This window comes from Gobio gobio (assembly GCF_949357685.1).
Source record: "Gobio gobio genome assembly, chromosome: 10".
NCBI lineage: Eukaryota > Metazoa > Chordata > Actinopteri > Cypriniformes > Gobionidae > Gobio > Gobio gobio.
In genome coordinates this window covers 27,999,825-28,022,262 of record NC_137116.1, presented here as the reverse complement: position 1 = coordinate 28,022,262, position 22,438 = coordinate 27,999,825, and the positions used below count along the sequence as shown (strand labels likewise).

Below are 22,438 nucleotides of genomic sequence, written 5' to 3'. Positions count from 1 at the left end.
GCCCCACCCAGGGTACGTCTGTCGTCCGGATGACCCCGTTGGTGCAGTCTCTGGAAGCCTGGCTTCAGCTTCCGGGGCTGTCCCGCTGGGCTGCCCGGACCATCAGGCTCGGCTACGCGATTCAGTTCGCGCAGGCTCCTCCCCGTTACAGGGGAGTCCGCTATACCATGACCGGGGCCCATGCCCCCGTCATGCGTGCGGAGATTGCCACTCTACTGGCGAAGGGTGCGATCGAGCCTGTCCCTCCAGCCGAAATGAGGTCGGGGTTCTACAGCCCCTACTTCATTGTACCCAAGAAAACCGGTGGGTTACGGCCAATCCTGGACCTTCGCATCTTGAACCGATCCCTTCACCGGCTTCCGTTCGAGATGTTGACTGCGAAACGCCTTTTCGAATGCGTTCGTCCGTACGATTGGTTGCAGCGATTGACCTGAAGGACGCCTACTTCCATGTCTCCATCCTTCCTCGACACAGACCGTTCCTACGGTTTGCTTTCGAGGGGCGGGCATACCAGTACGCAGTTCTCCCATTCGGGTTATCTCTGTCCCCTCGCGTCTTCACGAAGATCGCCGAGGCAGCCCTTGCACCCCTTTGGCAGCACGGGGTCCGCATCCTGAACTACCTCGACGACTGGCTCATACTAGGCCACTCTCGAGAGCAGGTTTGCGGACACAGAGATCTGGTTCTCCACCACTTAACCCGTCTGGGCCTTCGGGTCAACTGGGAGAAGAGCAAACTTTGCCCCGTGCAGAGGATCTCTTTTCTCGGTATGGAGATCGACTCGGTCGCCATGTACGCGCAGCTTTCGAGCGAGCGCGCGCAGTCTCTGCTGACTTGCCTCCGACAAATCGAGAGCAAGAATGCGGTTCCACTGAAACTTTTTCAGAGGCTCCTGGGGCATATGGCATCTGCAGCCGCGGTAACGCCGCTCGGATTGCTTCATATGAGACCGCTTCAGCACTGGCTTCGCGATCGAGTCCCGAGATGGGCATGGCAGTCTGGCACGCTCCGGGTCCAAGTGACTCGGGCCTGCTTACAGACACTCACCCCGTGGTCGAACCTCAGCTTTCTACGGGCCGGTGTGCCCTTAGAACGAGTTTCCAGGCATGTTGTCGTATCGACGGATGCCTCTGCCACGGGCTGGGGTGCCATGTGCATTGGACAAGCAGCCGCGGGCTCCTGGGCAGGACCACAGCGTCTCCTGCATGTCAATTGCCTCGAGTTGCTGGCAGTACGGTTCGCCCTGCACCGCTTCCGAGCGTTGCTGAAGGGTCAACATGTGCTTGTCCGGACAGACAACACGGCCGTAGTAGCGTACATCAACCACCAGGGCGGTCTACGCTCCCGCCGCATGTCTCAACTCGCCCGCCATCTCGTCTTATGGAGTCAGAAGCGGTCTCCACAAGAGGTCCCTTCGTGCTGTCCATATTCCGGGAGTCCTGAACCACGCAGCCGACGAGCTCTCGCGGTTTCAGCCTCTCCCGGGAGAATGGAGACTCCATCCCCGGACGGTTCAGCTGATTTCGGAACAGTTCGGCGACGCACAGGTAGACCTGTTTGCCTCCCACGACTCTTCCCACTGCAGCCTGTATTATTCCCTGACCGAGGGCACGCTCGGCACGGATGCACTGGCGCACAGCTGGCCGCGGGGCCTACGCAAATATGCGTTTCCCCCAGTGAGCCTACTCGCACAGCTTCTGTGCAAAATCAGGGAGGACAAGGAGCAGGTCCTTTTGGTCGCCCCGTACTGGCACGGCCGGACCTGGTTCCCCGAACTCATTCTCCTTGCGACAGCCCCTGCCTGGCCTATTCCTCTGAGACCGTCCTTACTCAGAGACGGGGCACCCGCGTCCCGACCTTTGGAACCTCCACGTGTGGCTCCTAGACGGGACCCGGCAGGTTTGAGTGGCCTACCACCTACGGTGGTCGCCACCATCACTTCCGCTAGGGCAGAGTCCACTCGGCATGCCTATGCGTTGAAGTGGAACCTCTTCGTCACCTGGTGCTCTTCCCGCCAAGAAGACCCCTGGAAATGTCCGATCGGGTCCGTGCTTCAGTTTCTCCAAGAGGGGCTGGAGCGAAGGCTGTCTCCCTCCACCCTCAAGGTATATGTGGCCGCAATATCTGCCCACCACGATCTCTTGGAGAACAAAAAGGTAAGTCAGCACGACCTGGTCATCAGGTTCCTGAGGGGAGCTAGGAGACTGAATCCTCCTCGCTCTCCTCTCGTACCCTCTTGGGACCTCGCAGTAGTACTAACTGCTCTGCAGAGACCTCCCTTTGAGCCTTTGCGGTCGGTTGATATTAAGTTTCTGTCTATGAAGACGGCTCTGCTGACCGCATTGGCCTCAGTCAAGAGGGTCGGGGACCTGCAGGCATTTTCGGTTGACGAAGCGTGCCTGGAATTCGGGCCGGCTAACTCTCACGTGATCCTGAGACCCCGGCCTGGATATGTGCCCAAGGTTCCCACCACTCCGTTCAAGGACCAGGTGGTGAACCTGCAAGCGCTGCCTTTGGAGGAGGCAGACCCAGCCTTGGCATTGCTCTGTCCAGTACGCGCCCTCCGCGCCTACGTAGACATGACGCAGTGTTTCAGGACCTCAGACCAGCTCTTTGTCTGTTATGGTGGAGAGCGGAAGGGAAGTGCTCTTTCAAAGCAAAGGCTGTCTCACTGGTTAGTGGACACCATTGCTTTGGCTTACCAGCAGCAAGGCCGACCATGTCCCCTTGGTGTGAGGGCACACTCCACCCGGAGTGTGGCCTCCTCTTGGGCTCTAGCGCATGGCGCCTCGCTAGCAGACATCTGCAGAGCTGCAGGCTGGGCGACACCCAACACATTCGCCAGATTCTATAATCTCCGAGTGGAGCCAGTGTCCGACTATGTACTCGCCCCCCCGAGGGGCCGGTGATGGGCCAGGCTCAGGTGTCTTCGCTTGCTCGCCACTCCACTCCACGGACTGGATACGTGCGATATTTCCTCAGGTGAGCTCCCCGAGAGCCCTGAGCTCCTCCAGCACTGTCGACGCCGACTTCAGTTCAGTCTGCCCTTTCGAGCCCAGACCCTCATGTCCGGCCAGGTGCCCCATGTGCATGGTTCCCTCCGGCGACCCCCACATGTGTATTTCACCGTAAGTCTCCGCAGTGAGCGGGTTTCTTCCCTTGGCGTGTCCCCGCCACCCCTAGGGTTAAAAATCCACCTTCGGCTGGTACCCTAGAGATCTTCCATATGCAACCCTCTCCGGGTCATATGTGTCTCTTAAGTCCTCCCCACGGGTAGGCATCTTGGCATTCCCTCACTGGGATATGCTTCCCAGTGTACCTTGGTAATCCTGTGTTAAGTGGGAGTCCTTCGTCCGTACTAGTCTTACGACAGGGTACTCACACTTACGCAGGGCACTGGAAGACAGCTGAGTGGCGGGATTATATTGGGACCCCCATTCGTTAGTCACTAACGTTACGTCGTAGTGACTGAACGAAAGGGAACGTCTCGGTTACGGATGTAACCCTCGTTCCCTGAGGAGGGAACGGAGACGTAACGTCCCCTTGCCACATCGAGCTGTGTTGCCTGGAACGCAGGAGTTCAGTCTTGGCTCCTCAAGCAGGTAACATAATGCGATATTGCCTCGTACTTCCTTATATACTCACGCAGTGAGGCGGAGCTACGTATGCAAATTCCGCATGCCCCATGGCATTGGCACGCCATTGGGCGTTTTCTCAAAACTCGAAGTTGATAGGCTTCTAAGCGAAACCCCCCATTCGTTAGTCACTAACGTTACGTCTCCGTTCCCTCCTCAGGGAACGAGGGTTACATCCGTAACCGAGACGTTCATTTAAAATGTACTTTTTACACTTTTTTAACAGCAGGGGTGGGGAATCTCCTGTGTAGGGTTGTGGTAGAATGAGATTTTCACGATATGAAAACATCAGAGTTTCACAGCATCACGGTATTAAACAATTATTTAATAAATAAACTGTATTATTAAATTATGGTTATTATTAATCACCAGTTAAATTGGCATGAAATGAATCAAAACTTTTTTTTTGTCTTTTTGTGATTTTTGTGCGTTCTCTCGCCCCTTCAATTCAATGCAGTCGTTTCTGGATCACTTTTCCCCCACTTTCGTATTATTTATTTATTTTACTCAGTAACGGATGTGGTTTAAAATGTAGCGAAGTACAATACTTAAAACAAAACATACTTAAGTAAAAGTAAAAATCACAAAAAGACAAAAATCACAAAAAAAAGTTTTCATTAATTTAATGCCAATTTAACTGGTGATTAATAATTACAGATTTTAAAAACTTTAAAAACAGATTTTTAAAACAGTTAAAAAGTAGAAGTACACACACTGTAAAAAAAATCAGGTCTCCAATTGAAAATTTTTTAGTGAGCGATCACATCTAAAATTTTCAATTGGCCAAATTGAATTTCTTGAATTTTAATTGAACTAAATTGCATCAATTCACATAAATTCAATTTGGCCAACTGAAAAATTTAGATGTGATCGCTCACTAGAAAATTTTCAATTGGAGACCTGATTTTTTTTTTACAGTGCAGAAAAACTACTCAATTACAGTTCAAATCACAATCATCACAAAAAGACAAAAATCACAAAAAAAGTTTTCATTCATTTAATGCCAATTTAACTATAGTGATTAATAATTACAGATTTTTAAAACTACTTAAAAAAGTAGAAGTACACTCAAAACTACTCAATGACAGTTTCCGCGAGTAAATGTAATTCGTTACTTTCCACCTCTGAGCTTTACACAGTACTGAGGGGGGGACACTCAGTTTAAGTCAATCTCATGTCAATCTTGAGTACCTGTAGAGTAGTACCGCATCCTTCATATCTCCGAAAAGTCTTTAGTTTTATTATATTTATAAAATAAAGATTTGCTGTACCGAGTCTTTCCGGAAAAAAAACGAGCGGCTGGAGGCCTGTCGTGTGGGCGGAGCTCAAGAATGACGAGCGCGCACAGCTATTGTGTTGAGAGTGTCTGAAAGCTGTGACATCCTTTACCACGAGGAAAAAAACGTTATCCAAAACAAACCATGGCTAACAATCAGATTCAGCCATACATTTATGATCCAGAATCAGATCCCAATGCTGAAATTGAACATGAGCAGCAGTAACAACAACTACAGCAGGACGTCTCTATGTGGTATGTACTGTAACTGTATATATTTGCTTTGCGGCTTTTTTAAATGACTAATTTTTACTTTTTGTCGTCGTATTCTTTTTTCTTTAAAGGTGTTGTTTGGAGTGGTTTTACAATAAACAAACAGACACCTACAGTGGCCAGCTAAACAAATGTATTTAAACAACACACACACACCATATATCACATGCTCTATATATAAATTAACTATATGTGATCATGTTGTTTACTTGCTGTGCTTACACACCGATAGCCAACAACACAGACATTTGAAGCAGTTTTACTCACCACCTGCAGTTCCAACGCACGACCGTGAACCTTTATCTTTGGGACCGCTCCATCCTTAAGCATTAGAGGATCTGCAAATCCGGCGTCGAACTGGGCCGTGTTTATAAAACAATTATCGCCAAAATGTAGGGAACATACAAAAACACTCCGTTGATGCTCTGGAAAAACAAACTCCATCCACTGGTCCCTTAACGCTGGGTACTTTGGGAATCTCTGCAGGGTTGTCTTGCCCTGGCAACCAAAAACACACTTCTTTGGTGACATTGTTTATTTCTTGAAGTCCTGTGACCTGTGCAGCGCCGTCGACGCTTTGATGGGCATACTGCTTTTGCTTGGAGGCTCCTGGGGCATATGGCATTTGCAGCCGCGGTAACGCCACTCGGGTTGCTTCATATGAGACCGCTTCAACGCTGGTTACACGACCGAGTCCCGAGATGGGCATGGCAGAGCGGTCAGTACCGGGTCTCAGTTACTCCTTCCTGTCGCCAAACCTTCAACCCGTGGTCAGACCCCTCGTGTCTCCGGGCCGGAGTGTCCTTAGAACAGGCGTCCAGGCATGCTGTGGTCTTCACGGATGCCTCATCCACGGGCTGGAGGGCCACGTACAACGGGCACGCAGTTTCGGGTCTGTGGACGGGGCCCCAACTGCGTTGGCATATCAATTGCCTAAAGTAACCGGCGGTACGTCTTGCCCTGGCCGGGTTCAAGAAGCCGCTCCGGGACAAGCACGTACTGGTCCATTTGGACAGCACTGCGGCCGTTGCGTACATCAACCGACAGGGTGGTCCACGCTCCCGTTGCATGCTATCTCCTCCTGTGGAGTCAGAAGTTTGTGAGGTCACTTCGTGCCATTAACATCCCAGGTGCGCTGAACCAGACAGCCGACGAGCTCTCTCGTCAGCCGACACCTCCGGGCGAATGACGACTCCACCCCCGGAGCGGGGACCACTTCGGGGTCGCACAGGTAGACCTGTTCGCCTCTCCGGAGTCGACCCATTGCCAGTGGTACTATTCCCTGACTGGGGATACCTTAGACATAGATGCACTGGCGCACAGCTGGCCCCGGGACCTACTCAAATATGCGTTTCCCCCAGTGAGCCTTCTCGCTCAGACACTGTGCAAGGTCAGGGAGGACGAGGAGCAGGTCTTGCTAGTTGCGCCCTACTGGCCCAACCGGACCTGGTTCTCCGAACTCACACTCCTCGCGACAGCCCCTCCCTGGCCGATCCCCCTGAGGAAGGATCTGCTTTCTCAGGGGCGGGGCACTCTATGGCAGGAGGTTCTAGGTGGCCTGCCACAAGCGGTGGTAGACACCATTACTTCAGCTAGAGCCCCCTCTACGAGGCACCTCTATGCTCTGAAGTGGAACCTATTCGTTGACTGGCGCTCTTCCCGCCGGGAAGACCCCCGAAAGTGTTCGATTAACGTTGTGCTTTCCTTCCTGCAGGACAGGTTGGAGCGAAGGCTGTCTCCCTCCACCCTCAAAGTGTACGTCGCAGCAATAGCGTCGAATCACGATGCAGTAGATGGTAAATCCTTAGGTAAGCATGACTTAATCGTCAGGTTCCTCAGAGGTGCGAGAAGACTGAATCCTCCTCGTTCTACCTTGTTGCCCTCTTTGGATTTAGCCCTGGTGCTCAGAGCACACCAGGGTCCTCCATTTGAGCCTTTGCAGTCTGTTGAGCTAAAAATCCTGTGCATGAAGACAGTTCTCCTGACGGCATTGGCCTCAATCAAGAGGGTAGGGGACCTGCATGCGCTTTCGGTTGACGAATTGTGCCTAGAATTCGGGCTGGCCAACTCTCACATTGTCCTGAGACCCCGGCCTGGATACGTGTCCAAGGTTCCTACCACTCCCTTTCAGGACCAGGTGGTGAACCTGCAAGCGTTGCCTTCGGAGGAGGCAGACCCAGCCCTAGCTTTGTTATGTCCCGTCCGCGCTCTTCGTGCTTACGTTGACCGAACTCAAAGCTTTAGAACCTCACGGCAGCTCTTCGTCTGTTACGGAGGCCAGCAGAAGGGAAAGGCTGTCTCCAAGCAGAGGTTAGCCCACTGGATAGTGGATGCTATCGTCTTGGCTTACCAGTCCCAAGACGTGCCTTGCCCGTTCGGGTTGCGAGCACACCCCACAAGGAGTGTAGCTTCCTCCTGGGCGCTGGCTCGAGACGCCTCGCTGGCAGATATTTGTATATCTGTGGGCTGGGCAACACCTAACAAGTTCGCTAGATTTTATAGCCTCCGTGTAGAGCCGGCATCTTCCCACATCCTCGCCCCCAGTGGCCAGTAGCGCTAAGTACCCGTTCTAGTGTCGGCTTGCAACACCACTCCCGCCCTCGGGGCCGGATACGTGCGTTTATTTTACTCCAGTTGAGTTCCCCGGAAATGGCTTACCCTGTGAGTTCCTCAGTCACCCCTTCGGTGTCAGACGTTGCGGCCATCTGATGCCAGGCCTGCACCCGTATGCTTGTGGAACGTGTGTAGGTTGGGTTCCATATGTTGCGGTCCCCTAATGGCTACCCCATATGTGTATTCTCCACGGTACCAGCTACCCTACTCGTCTAGCCCCGTGTCTTTCCCTTGACAGAGCCCCATCTGTAGTCTGGGTGTGTTCTTTCCCCCCTGGGATCAGGTTGGATCCACCCCAGAGACTGCCATAGGTAGCACTACCCTGATAGGTTAGTCCTTATGTGTATTTCCACCTCTCCTTCCATTGAAGGATGTGGCTCCGTAGCGTACCATCTCCCTGAGACGGGCACGCTTTCCCAGCGTTATCCAATAGTCACACTGAGTGGGTCTTGCAGGAACAGCAGTGACTGTCCTTCCCTGCCCGGAGCCCTGACTCCCACTCTAACATAGGAGTGGTCCAGAGCGCTCAGGCAGGGCACTGGAAGGGCCAGCATTCCTGGCGTGTTGGTAGGGATCCCAATTCGTCGGTCAGTTCCGACGTACTTCAAACGTGACTGACTGAAAGGGAACGTCTCGGTTATGTATGTAACCCTCGTTCCCTGAAGGAGGGAACGGAGACGTATGTCCCGTCGCCAGGTGCTGTGCTTCAGCTGAAGGCCTGAGCCACGTATCTCGGCTCCTCAGTTGAAAACGATATGCGGCACTTCCACTTCTGTATTTATCCCCGCAACGAGGGGCGGGCCGTGGAATGCGTGAACCGCATGCCAATGTTCATTGCCGCGTTTTTAAACACTCTAAGTAGATTGGTCTCTGAAAATAGATCCTAATTCGTCTGTCAGTTCTGACGTACGTCTCCATTCCCTCCTTCAGGGAACGAGGGTAACATACGTAACCGAAACGTTATTTTGAAATGGGAAAGCACAGCAAGTAAGCCAATAAACTTTTACATTTGACATAACATTTCAAAACTGCGTTTAGCATATATGCAAGAATTCAGATAGCCTATCAATACAAATATGTAATTTGAGTAAATCTACATTTTAATATTGTGAAATGTATATTATTATAATGCAAACAACTAACTAACAACTGATTTTTTTGTTTCAGATGCTGATTATGGGCCACCAGCAGACCATGGCACAGATGGCCCTGACATCTCCAAGATGCAGGCCAGAGGAAGGTGATGCTCAACACAAAGGACAAAATATTATATTGATGCACACAATTATATCGTCTCTGCCCGATGAAACTCACGTATGTCCAAAACGGTTACTTTTCAGGAAGTGAAAAAAACACCGTATTTCAAAAGCAGTTGAATGTAGCGTTGTCATACCTGGTACGGCATCTTTACATGTAACCATATTCTTGCCAGTGTAATGATATAATCCACATTTGACCAAAATTTAGTTTAAATGGACATACGTGCATATTTTACAGTAACGGTGGTCGATACGCATTCTTCAGATCATTAATTAGAATTTTTTAATTAAATATTGACAGAGGAATACGTTCAGTTTATTAAATAGCCTACGTCAATTAGTTTATTAAATACGCTTAGTTTATTTAATATTAATTATACATTTATTAAATGTCTCTTGCAAACTATGAAGGGACAATTAATCAATACACTGACATGGTAATGCTAGACCGATACTTTGTTTGTACAGTCCTACCGTAATTTTGTCACTCCTAGATGTACGTCTGGCGTCAGGGGGGAAACGTTTACCTCGATGAAGGAAAGTCATTGTCTCACCAGGCTATGTTTCACGAGACCGGCGAGATGCTTCCACAGGGCGGGAGATACGCGGCGTGATTGACAGCTTTGACACCAAATGGATATACGTGAAAATCAGATGACATGATTTCACAACTTTTCATTGGCCATTTAGATATGTGAAGCATACTGTATACGGAAATTAACCTGGACATTCAATCCGTCGAAAAATCTCAAAATCGGCAAAATGGACATACATGGTTTTCATCTGACAGTGACGATATATATGTGGAGGATGTAGATACTGTTATATATTGTAATAGACTACATACATTTTATTTTATAAGTTATATTATTGTGTCACTTGAAAGGAGAATAAAACATGATGACAACAACAAAAACAAAAAAATTATGTGGGGTCTCATTCTTTTATGCCATTTAGCATATTACTTGTTCTGCATATCAGAGACAAAGATGAAAATGAAGAAAGTAAATAAAGAATCCCAAAAATTGCTATATCATATAGTAAAAATAAGATTTTGGGGGTAATGCAGTCTGTTAAACCAGTCTTTGCAAAGGACAATCCAAAGGACACTTGTAGACCCTAAAAGATTGTTTTGCCTCCCTTACGTTACAGTTCAATAACTTCTGTTTAGAAGATGATGGATACAATTCTTTGTTCTGGTACAAACTGTGACCTAGTGGAATCAAACAAAACAACCAGCAGGACCCTAGAGCACACAGAACCTGATTTACAGATTTTCAAAAACAGGATTTTGAAAACAAAAAAACAAAAATTGCCTATTTTTAAGTGTTTATTATAGTATTTTAAATGCATACAATGTTATTTATGAAGTATTATAGTCTTATTTTGTTATTTTGAGGGGTTTTCTGTAAAATGATACCAATATTGTACATTTCTTTCACTGTATGTGTGAAGGGTGAACATTTAAACTTGGGGATGTCAAATTCAGGCGGAATTCCAAAAAAAATGCTTTAGAGTGGAAGAGGTTAAAATGGCTGAGTTAAAATACAATGAATATATCTTTTCAATGTTTGCTTCCATAGCTCCATAGTTAGTTGCAGTTGTTTCCTTTAATGAGGAAGAAAGTTCCAACAGCGACTCCCAACAGCCCCAGAGTCAGACTTACTCCACAGAACACTGCTGGGCCAACACTTGGGAGGGCAACATCAACATCTGGAAAATAAATGCATATAAGTTAAAATATGATTTTTTTTTGTGAGTAAAAAGATTTGGACTAAAAATTGCCTTGAAATCTGATGTCCATTGATTCTATTTGAAAATCACTTACCCCATATTTTGGTCTGCTGTTGACCCTGGAGGGCTCTGTGGTTCACCGTGCAGCTGTAAATGTCTCCTTCAGTAGGTGTAAACATAAGAGTGGAAAATATGTTGAAGGTAGCATCTGTCCTTGGACGGTACTGGCTTAAAGTCATGCCCTCGGTCACGTTAATATTATTCTTAGTCCATGAGATGCTGACAGACGGAGGAAAGAAGCCGGTCACATGACATATGAGGGTGTTCGGAACACCCAGCTGTACAATATCCTTTGGATAGATAGAAGTCTGTGGTGAATCTAGAAACAGAAAAAACTTTATTAATTAATTCTTTAGTTCATTAAAATACAAAGATACATTGATAGACGTTAAAACTTCATGACACTGGGTACGTTATAATTACCATTCAAAAGTTTTTAATTATGGTTTTTAAACGTTTTTTTGACTCTTATGCTCACCAAGGCTGCATTTATTTAATAGATTACAGTAGTGACAATATTGCGAAGTATTCCATTCTAACCAGATTTCATTACAAAATTCAAAACACAAAATTACGATATTTGCGTCATCTGAGGCTTTTTTCCAGTTATAAAATACATTAATCTCTTGTCTGAGGGGTGTACGAGAGCGGGAAGCACGATCATTCGAATATACTACTGAGTTTCTGATACAAAGCTTAATGCTAATTGCTGAAGTAACACCTTAAAGGGTTAGTTCACCCAAAAATGAAAATTCTGTCATTAATTACTCACCCTCATGTCGTTCGACACCCATAAGACCTCCGTTCATATTCGGAACACAAATGAAGATATTTTAGTTGAAAGCTGATGGCTGAGAAAGGCTTCAGATAGGCCTCCATTGGCATTCAGTACATTTACACTCCCAAGACGCATAAAAGGCAATTAAAACGTTGTTACAAAGTCCATCTCACCACAGTGACTCTACAATAATTTAACGATGCGACGACAATAGTTTTTGTGCGCAAAAAAAAATCTAAATAACACCTTTATCCAACTTGTTATTGTCTTCCGTGTGTGCCTCCATGACGCATGCGCGAGAATATGACGCAGATCCGGCGTTCGGACACATGACCCAGAAGTTATTTGTTTACGAGCAGAGGAAGACGTGCGTATCTAAGCTGTTGAATTCTACATTGATCGTGCTTTAGGTCTCGGCGTAGTTCTCAAAATCAGGCTAAAGTGTGCATTTCATGGATTCCCGAACGCTGGCGCTATGTCATATTCTTGCGCATGCGTCGTGGAGGCATACACGGAAGACAATAACAAGTTGGATAAAGATGTTATTTGGTTTTTATTCTGCGCACAAAAACTATTGTCGTCGCATCGTAAAATTATTGTAGAGCCACTGTGGTGAGATGGACTTTGTAACTACGTTTTAAGTGCCTTTTATGGGTCTTGGGAGTGTAAATGTACTGAATGCCAATGGAGGCCTATCTGAAGCCTTTCTCAGCCATCAGCTTTCAACTAAAATATCTTCATTTGTGTTCCGAATATGAACGGAGGTCTTACGGGTGTCGAACGACATGAGGGTGAGTAATTAATGACAGAATTTTCATTTTTGGGTGAACTAACCCTTTAAGTCTTCAATAAAAAGGTTAAAGAAAGGCTTTATCTTACTAATAGAGATGTTCCGATACCCTTTTTCCCTTCCCAATACCGATTCTGATACCTGGGCTCAGGGTATCGGCCGATACCAAGTACTGATCTGATACCTGGGTGTGTATCTGTATACAGTATATAGCTGGATATACTACTAGCCCTGTATGATTTGCTAGAATAATTTTATGGTGTGCTTCAGACTTATCCCTTAGTAAAACATGAACAAATACATACAGTGAACTACTGTATTTATTACAGTATTTTTATTATCTGACATGCATTTGGCAGTAATATTATTTATTTTTCTTAAATGAAAAAGAACTTCAAATGCAGCCTCAAATCTAACACCGCAAACTGAAAAAAGTATTTTAGTTTTACAATATAACTGTATAAAAAACAGTGCAACAAATAAATCTAGGAATATAAAAAAAATATATATATTAATCAGAAAATGATCTCTTTACACAAAAGTGAAAAATAAACAACGATCTAGGCATAATTATTATTAGTAGTAGAGACTTATTATTATTACATATAGACGTAGCTAAATCTAGTGTAGGCTACAACAGTAGCCTGATATATTCTGTCAATTTCTTCAGGTTAAACCAAACGGGTTTTGACGGGTTGCCGTGAAGACCTTTGAGTGTCTGTGTTCATATGACAGTTTTCTCAAATGAAATGGTAAATTTTACATGAAGTGATGGTTTATGCGTTCGTGTCCTCATATAGTGACACACGACAGAGACTACAAAGACAGCGAGCGAGCGAGTGTCACGCGCGCACGCCCAAACATCTGCGCCCGTCATCCACACAGAGAGGCAGAATTTGCTGGAGTAATGTTTAAATAGTATTGTAGTATTTGCTTGATAAACTTTAACTCTTACAGTATTTTGCAGTTTATTATTCACAGACACTCGTATATATTCGGCTACAGTCTGGAGCCCTGCGCTTAGAATAACACGGAAGCGACTGAATGCAGCTGCGGGTACCAAATATACTCGGGAGTCGGTACTACCGGTACTACAGAAATGAAAATTTCAGTTCCTTCTTGGTACCGAAGTACCCGTACTTGTGACATTCCTAGTCACCGTTTTACTGGCTGGTTTGTCCATTCTGAAATACTGCGAAACAGCGGACATACTGCTAACGCGTTTTCATTTCTTCTTCACTGCTCTAAACAGTGGTTGCTTGTGGCAACACAGCACAACTTCCTGTGTTTGCAATGCATTCTGAGCAGCAAAGAAGAACCGTGCCTGGTAAGGCAAAGCTAGCGGTCATAATAACTAGGTCTTGTTTAAGAAAATGGTATCGGATCGGTACATGGGTTCAAGTACTCGCCGATACCACAACAAATTCTGGCATCGGTATTGGTGATATTTCCGATATTTCTACCAGAATCGGAACAACTATAGACAAGAATATAGACAAACTTTATATTACTGTAATTGTCTAGATTGGTAATATAACACTTTTTTTTTAACTCTACATTTAACGAAGATCTACATTTATCATTTTCAATCATGGAGATAACATGGAAAATGTGCCATGCTTTAGTGGAGGATTTCAGTCACTTGGTGGAAAACAAATACACTTTTAACATGAAAATTATGTGAAATTACCCCAACAACCAATAGATGGCAGCAGAAAACCATGCATTAGCTCATTTTCTGTTTCCACTCCAGTTTATATTTTACTTTTCACGTGTTTTACTTGTGGATTTATTATAAAATAAATATTATATACAATTTTGACCGGGGGGTTGCTGAGAGAATTTTCTTGTGGTGCCTCCCTCACCACTTGGTGCCCTACGCGCAGCGCAAGATGCGTGTGGTGGAAGCAGCGGCACTGCTTTTGACACTGGCGCAGAAATTGGTTTTGATTGGTTTTAAAGGAGACTGAGCCGATCACGAATTAGTGTACATATTACATATTGTACATGTACAAGAAGAACTGTTAATAATAAAGATTGAGAATATTGGATCAGTTGTACTCCTTTTTTTGGAATACTTGATGCGGCCCAGTCTGACCCAGAGTCTACCTCTAGTGGCCCCCATGTAAATTGAGTTTGAGACCCCTGCTCTAAGGGTAAAATCTGTAAATGTTAATAGCACATTGACATGTCTTACCCTCCTCTAGTGGTATGCTCCTGAAAGTATCAAGGAATTCTGGTAAGTCACGTTTGCATCCTCGTATTCCATCAACAGCGATTTCATAAAATTCAGGAAATGTTATAGGTTCTATAACATCAGGAGATGTGTCTACTCCTTTCTTCAGTGTGAAGTCGGCATGCCAGAACTCCTCTTCATCATATCCAAGGAAAACCTCTTCTTCTGTATCAGAGCATGCAGTAAACTCGTAAGCTTCATGTTCAACTGAAATAGGAGAATAAAACATAAATATAATAACAATATTATATTTATACACACACACACACACACACACACACACACATATATATATATATATATATATATATATATATATATATATATATATATATATATATATATATATTAGGGGTATAACAGTGTTGGGGTAACGCATAAACAAGTAATGTAATCAGATTACTTCTTCAAGTAATTAGTAAAGTAACGCATTACTTTTACAACAATTTAATAATTTAAAACAAAAAATCTGCGTTACTTTTTCACATTTATTTGACTGACAGCTCTCCTGTCCCTATGTTGAGAAAAATCGAGAGTAAGTGCAGAGGCGTTGTGTGTAAACATGATGGTTATTGTAGTTCTAGACTAAATGTGAACATTTATTCATCTCACTTGCACAATAAAGATTCAGTACTCCTTAAAATGAATAAAATCAGTCAAATGCAAAATCAGAGTATGCAAACCTCCAATAATTCAATGTTAAATAAAACAAATATTTTTATGCATTTCATCTACCTTTATTGACCAATGTCTTACTGCTGACCTTTGATGATTCAGTTAAACCATGAGCAAAAATTGCTAGATTTTTTGTTTTTATTTGTAAAACTTTTTTCTCTGCGTCCTATTCTTCCATCATTCAGAATAGCAGCACAGCACAGCACAGCACAGCACAGCAGAGCTGCGCCCTCTACTGTTCATGCGTGGATTTGCATTTTTACCTCAGCCTGAGGCTTATTATTTCAATTTCGGTATGAAGATGTCTTTACATTTGCATAAAAATATAACTTTCTTGTTATAAAAAAAATTAATAAACTGCCCAGGTGAGAAAAAGTAACGCAAAATAAACGCAAAAGTAATGTGACGCATTACTTTTCTTAAAAAGTAACTGTGGCGGAGGGGGCGTGGTTTTGCGAAGTCTGTAGAGGGAGAGAGAGAGCGAGGAGACGAGCGGTGAGTAAATAGGTCAAGTGCAGATCATTAACACCTGTGTCTCGTTGCAGTAATTGGCGTGGAGAGACCGCATTTAAGCCGCTGTCGGGAGAGAGAGAGGGAGAGAGATCTGGACTGGGACTGCCTGCCTGACAGAGCGTGGAAGATTCTTGAGAAACTGAAACTGAGTGCATTATTGAGTATTTTGATTGTTCTGAACGCCCTCGTGCGTGCTTTATGTTTGTAACGATTCTGAGTAATAAATTGAGTGCAGTCCCAGTCAAGCCGACCCCGTCTTCTTCCTTCCCACACCCCCACAGCCGAACCAACATTACATTAACTAATTGAGTTACCAACAATTAGTTACTTTTTAAGGGAGTAACGCAATATTGTGATGCATTACTTTTCAAAGTAACTATCCCCAACACTGGCCCTGAACTATCACGGTACGGATGTAACGGTTCAGTGCATACAGTCAGACGGTGAATACAGTTCAGGCAATCCAGAAGTGGATGTGCACGGTAAGGCAACGCTGTTTGCTAACCGCCACAACAGGAAGAATAGCAGAAGAACCTAGAACATGAACCTGATCTATGCAGACGATCTATGCACCAACCCAAAACAAGTACAGATGGCACACTAAATACCAAGCTCGGAGCCCTCTCCTCGGATAGCACGCCAAATACGCACACTACTTTACTCTCTCTGATTATTTGTAAGTGTGAACTTGTGAAATTTACCACAATAAATAAAATAGAATTTGCTCAATTCTAGTAAAGGTGGTAATGAGTAGTTTAAAGGGTAACTAAACTAGGGCTGGGCGATATATCGCATGAAATTGTTAGGCGCATCTCGTCAGTAAAGCCGGTTCCTTGATTAGTAGTAAATCGCCATCACCTGCTTTCACATAGAGCGGCATTTTCTACACAGAGCCGTAGTTCACTGACAAGCTGAGCCATATCGCATTAATTATCACGGACGTATCGCCTGCGATAATTAATGCGATATGGCTCAGCTTGTCAGTGAACTACGGCTCTGTGTAGTAAATGCCGCTCTATCTGAAAGCAGGTGATAGCGATTTACTACTAATCAAGGAACCGGCTTTACTGACGAGATGCGCCTAACAATGTCATGCGATATATCGCCCAGCCCTAAACGAAACCCCAGCTCAGAGCTTAATTCCACCCACTGGCAATTTTTGAAAAATGCTGGAAAAGTGGGCAGAGCCCAGCGGAGACAGAGGGGACGAACCGAGGACGGGACTGAGCGGAGGGTGTGCACCTGAGACCCGCAGTGACGGATTGATTGACAGCTGTCTGACTCACAAGTTGCAAAGATCGAGAATGACTGGAGTGACGCCAGTAGCTTTGCAACAGAGTGGTCATTCTCCCCCACCTTCACATGAAGTGGAGGAGGGTGAATTGTCTGTAGACACAGACCCAGAGCCTTATCAATGCGAGCTCTCATCATGTGATTGGGGAAAACATTTCTGAGGGCGTGGTGAGCTCGTGTGCCAGGGGCGTGGGTAGTGAGCCATTGGAAGTACCATCATACGTCACTATGAACCACTACGTCCAATAGGAAAATTATTCAAAAAGGTTGAATAAGTTCAACCTTAAGAGGGCAGCACTTTGGCGGTTTTACACCATATTTTATAGAATTAAAACACTTCATAACCAAATGTCAAAACATTTACTCGAATCAATGAACAGCATTAATAAAGCCCCAGTATTACAGATCATTAACTAAAAAAAGTTGGTTTAGGGTTTAGTTACCGTTTAAAAAGCTTTCCAATTTATGTTGGTGCAGGATGATGTTTCCCCCACTTTTCCCACTCTGTCTTTTTAGTTTATGTGGCAGTTCCAGATCGCATTTGACTTTCTCCATAGCATTTTAAAGTGGTAAATGATCAATAGGATGGGTTGCACATTTTATCTAGCCTGACAAGCCAGACCCACATCAACTTCCACTTCCTGATCTCATACAGAGCAGACGTGCCTTCTATCTGCTCCCCGCTCTGCTTTGGCGCTGATCTTTTTGCCCTTTTTCTTGACTCCCTGCTTGCTGGACTCCTGAAAATACTGAAATGGAATTAATTAACTGGTCTCTCAGTGCGATTGACAAGATTTTCTCACTGAGGAAGGGTGCTCCGGGAGACCCCACCTGGCCGGACGGGACCTTCCCCGCTGGCTACACGCGGGACGCCTGGAACAGCTGGCAAGTCCTGTGCCTGGAAGTCCTGTCCGTGGAGGATATTGAGGATTTATTCATAATTACCATTATGATAGTGGGGTTCCTATTTCTCGGCCTTGGGATTGCCCTGACCTATCGGAAAATTGGTAAGACAGCTGCCAGTAAATTCACCCAGCCGCTGTCTGTGGAAATTAAAGAGTGCTTCGTGGATGTGTGTGACTGACTGAAGGTATTAGATCAAAGAGTGACATTGATTGAGGAGCTGTATCGTAACATCTCAGCCCGGACTGCGGAGACGCAGGGAAGCGGAGACGCAGGGAAGAGTGGGCTCCATCGGGGGTCAGGCTAGTGAACTGCTACGGGGGTTGGGGTGTTAGTATTAGTAAATGTTGATATTTACTTTAACATGCTGTAGAAGTATTGTTCATTCTGATCTATACAGACAATCCATGCACTAACTATTCTTCAGGAGAATCTTCTTAGGAGTTCAGATGGCAAGATCGCAAGAACTTGCTAGTAGATTTATGCTGAGTTTCAATACATTTTTGTGACGCGCTTCATGGAAAGGAAACCGTAACATCAGAAAGCAATCAGTTCTCAAAATCAACATGTTTGAAAGTATTTTATCAGTCCAAACACAGATTTTTTAGGTCATATCACTAATGATGCAGAGCTTAATACACCACTGGAGTATTTCTGAAAGTTTGTCAGAAGATATGAAGAAAATAGAGGATGCCGCAGACACTGTGGTAAAGGCTACACCAACACACTTTGCAGCAAGTGCAATGTCCGCCTCTGCTTCTCAGAGGACAATAACTGCCCTTAGGACTATCATAACTGAATATGGCTATTAACTTAGCTAAATGGCATAAATGCCAAAGTTTTCATTCAGTTCATCATGTTTTGTAAATACAATCTAAACATTTTTTATAATAAATTATTTTTCATAAAAATATGACTTGTCCAATTATTAATATTGTCTGATTATTAGTGTATACATATGCTACTAATATAACCATTACACCCTGAAAATGAACCCTTAGATGTTCTCTACATTTATTCAGACAGTGAGTGAAATCACTGAAATTCTGCTACCCAACTATAACAATAACTCAGTTAGATTGGGATCCATGTGCAGTTTATTAAAAGAACTCAAACTCACAGTACAAACAGGCGTGGGTCGGTAAGCCAGGGCGAACAACAATATCAAAGGCAGGGCAGAAAATGTGGTCATAACAGGCAAAGGTCGGAGCAGGCAGCAAACAGTCGAATAAGCTGAGTCCAGGCAAGATCAAAGGGCAGGCAGAACAGAATCAGAGTCGGTATAACAGGCAGGGTCAAGAATACAGGCAGATCAGTAACAGTAGATAAACGCTCAGAAATGTCGCTGTGACAAAACAAGATTTCGCAATGAGTGTGTGAAAGTTCAGAGATTATATAGGCAGGTTGACAAGGATCAGGTGTGCATTAATCAGTCCCAGAGTGAGGGTGTATGGGAAATAGTGTCCGAGTGAGTGTCAGTACTCTGGTGAGTGGGACCTCTGGTGGCTGACGGTGGAATCTTCACCGGCGTTTGTGACACCAACAGACCCAACGTTGCAATATTACAACATTCCCCTAAAAACTTACTAAAATATCGAAAATGTAAAAAAACATGTATCTCTGTAAATATATATATTTATATAGCTATTTTGTTGACTTGCGTACTTATATTATCCTAAATGTTTCCAACAATGTTTAAATCCAGAGAAATCGTCTCTGTATCACAGTTGGTTCATGTTTATTCTGTCCTAACCTAGAATACTGTCTAATACTTGATGGCTGCTCTGTCAAGTCCTCATCGTCAGTTAAGAACCTGGGTGTGTCCAATCTTAATTTGAAAGCCACGTTTCTAGCATCTGTAAAACTGCATTCTTCCATCTTAAAATATATCTAAACTACGACATATGCTCTCAATGCAAAATGCTGAACAGTTAGTTCAAGCGTTCATGACCTCAAGGCTAGGTTATTCTAATGCTCTACTGAGCATTCTCATGTATGACCATGTTAGCCCGGTACTGTCAACACTGCACTGAAAAAAAAACTGCACTTTTGCCGTGCGGATGAGCGGCGGCCAGAACGCATTGAAAGTTTTCTATTTTGGTTGAAAATGGTGTGTAAGTGGCCCCAAAGTAAATAACTAATGATTTTTTACAACAGAAATGAACAAATCAAAAAATTACTTTAGCTAGACAATAACTTTTTTCTGATGTACAGCCAAAACAATCTCTCTTCCATTAATTTCCTATTATCACTAGTGATTACATGGAGCACTGTAATCTGTTTAAAAGTCCAAACCGAATGAAAATGTTCCATATAAACACCTCAATCGGAATAAAAATGCCCAAACCGAATGAAATTGTAATTGGTTTAAGAGGGGTGGGATAGATACCTTTTCATAAACCGATCAAATGAAAAATTCCACCATGTAAACGACCTGATTCGATTACTTTTGAGTGTACGTCTTTCTGTGATGTGAGATAGGCCTACTGCACGCGCGCCTCCACATCTGAAGAGCGCGCGCCGTGCACCAGGCTGTTGACAAGAGAGGAACGTAAATTTTTCAGTAATAAACTTTTTATTTCGGAAGGAGTTATGAACATATATAATGTTGACAGCGTTTGTCCTAGGTTTCAACTGCGCCTGGCAGAAGAATTTATTCTGAGGTGATTCTTACACTTTACAACAAACTGGAGAGGACGTGTCGACATTTCTCTCTGTTTCTCGTAGCCCAAGTTATATAAAAAAGTTCAACAACTGTTTTAAATTGGTTAAGTAACATTACTGCACAGTCTACTTTAATTACTTTTGTTAATATTTATACCTCTGTGATTATGGTATCTTTCCTTAATCATCTGAAATATCTATGTGTTTAGTAGGCTATGTAATGATGCGGAGCACGTCTTGAATGCTTTCATTCATGTTTCACCGTATATCCTGTTTTTTTTAATAATTTGGGTGTATTTTATTGTTAATTTTGTGTTTTTCAAAATGAATGAAATAGCTTTTGAAATAGCCATTGTATAGGACATAAATTAGGTTAAACTACTGCATGTCCGCCCACAGAAAAATAAATAAATATAAAAATTACCAACACAGAACTATTGATCCACGGACGTCGCAGTTAATATAACTGGCAACGTTACGAATCTGATGCGGCAGATAAACTGTGTGCGCATGTCACAAATTATTCCGATTGAAAGCGTCAGCACATGTAAACACCAAATCGGTTTAGATAAAGTCTCATGTAAACAGTCCACCAAATCTTTCAATCGGAATAATTTTAATCGGAATGACAAAGAACACTCTAAAACCGGATAAGTTGAGTTTACTTAAAAAATTTGAGGAAAGTGGTTGCCCTAAAAAATTTAAGTAATGATTACTTGATAAACTTGAGTTAAATTTATTTAAAGATAATAGTCGTTCTAATAACTATTTTAAGTTGAATAGACTAAATACTTTAATTTTAAGTAATACCGCTGTTTAATTACTTCACTTATCTTTTTAATTGCATTAAGTTGTTCTTACTTAAACCGTTTAAGTTTTGTCAACTTAATTATATCTGGGATCTGAGGAAGTGTACTCCCAGAGTGCATTGTGGCATGAATAAATTAATTGTTTCGTTTTACTATTTTTGCCTTTATTTTACTATTTGTCTTTTGTCAGTATAACCCCAATAATGACAGCAAGTAAAATAGTAAAGGTCGTATTAATAATAAAAAAAAAAAATTAAAAAAAAATCCTTGTTACCATTGTTGTGTTTTGCATGCTGAATGTTGAAGTGTGTGTGTGACACACTCGAGCATGGTCAAATGATATTGTGACAAACATAGAGGGATTATATCAACTCAATTAAAAGGTTATGCCATAAATATTAGCAAAACAAATGTTAAAAGGTCATTATTTGACATGAAAAATAGTTATGTTCTATATCATTAATGGACTAATATTATATATATATATATATATATATATATATATATATATATATATATATATATATATATATATATATATATATACATATATATATATACATATATATATATATATATACATATACATATATATATATATACATATACATATACACATATATATATATACATATACATATATATATATACATATACATATATACATATATATATATACATATATACATATATATATATATATATATATATATATATATATATATACATATATACATATATATATACATATATACATATATACATATATATACATATATATACATATATATATATATATATATATATATATATATATATATATATATATATATATATATATATATATATATATATATGTAATATTAGTCCATATACATATACATATACATATATATACACATATACATATACATATACATATATATA

At 43.0% G+C, this 22,438-nt stretch overlaps 1 protein-coding gene across 2 annotated transcripts in view; it reads right to left on the bottom strand.

The window, feature by feature from the left end:
* Window positions 1-8,877: 8,877 nt before the first annotated feature.
* LOC307132461 (HLA class II histocompatibility antigen, DP alpha 1 chain-like) overlaps window positions 8,878-22,438 on the bottom strand; it is a 38,778-nt gene continuing 25,217 nt past the window's right edge. The window contains exons 2-4 of one of the 2 annotated variants that reach the window (XM_079826796.1): window positions 14,616-14,861; window positions 10,885-11,169; window positions 8,878-10,769 (exon numbers count right to left, since the gene is read on the bottom strand). In XM_079826796.1, coding sequence (XP_079682922.1) covers window positions 10,648-10,769; window positions 10,885-11,169; window positions 14,616-14,861 — 653 coding nt within the window. In that variant the 3' untranslated portion in view covers window positions 8,878-10,647. The remainder of the gene's footprint in view (window positions 10,770-10,884; window positions 11,170-14,615; window positions 14,862-22,438) is intronic. The other variant, XM_079826797.1, reaches the window with a different exon arrangement.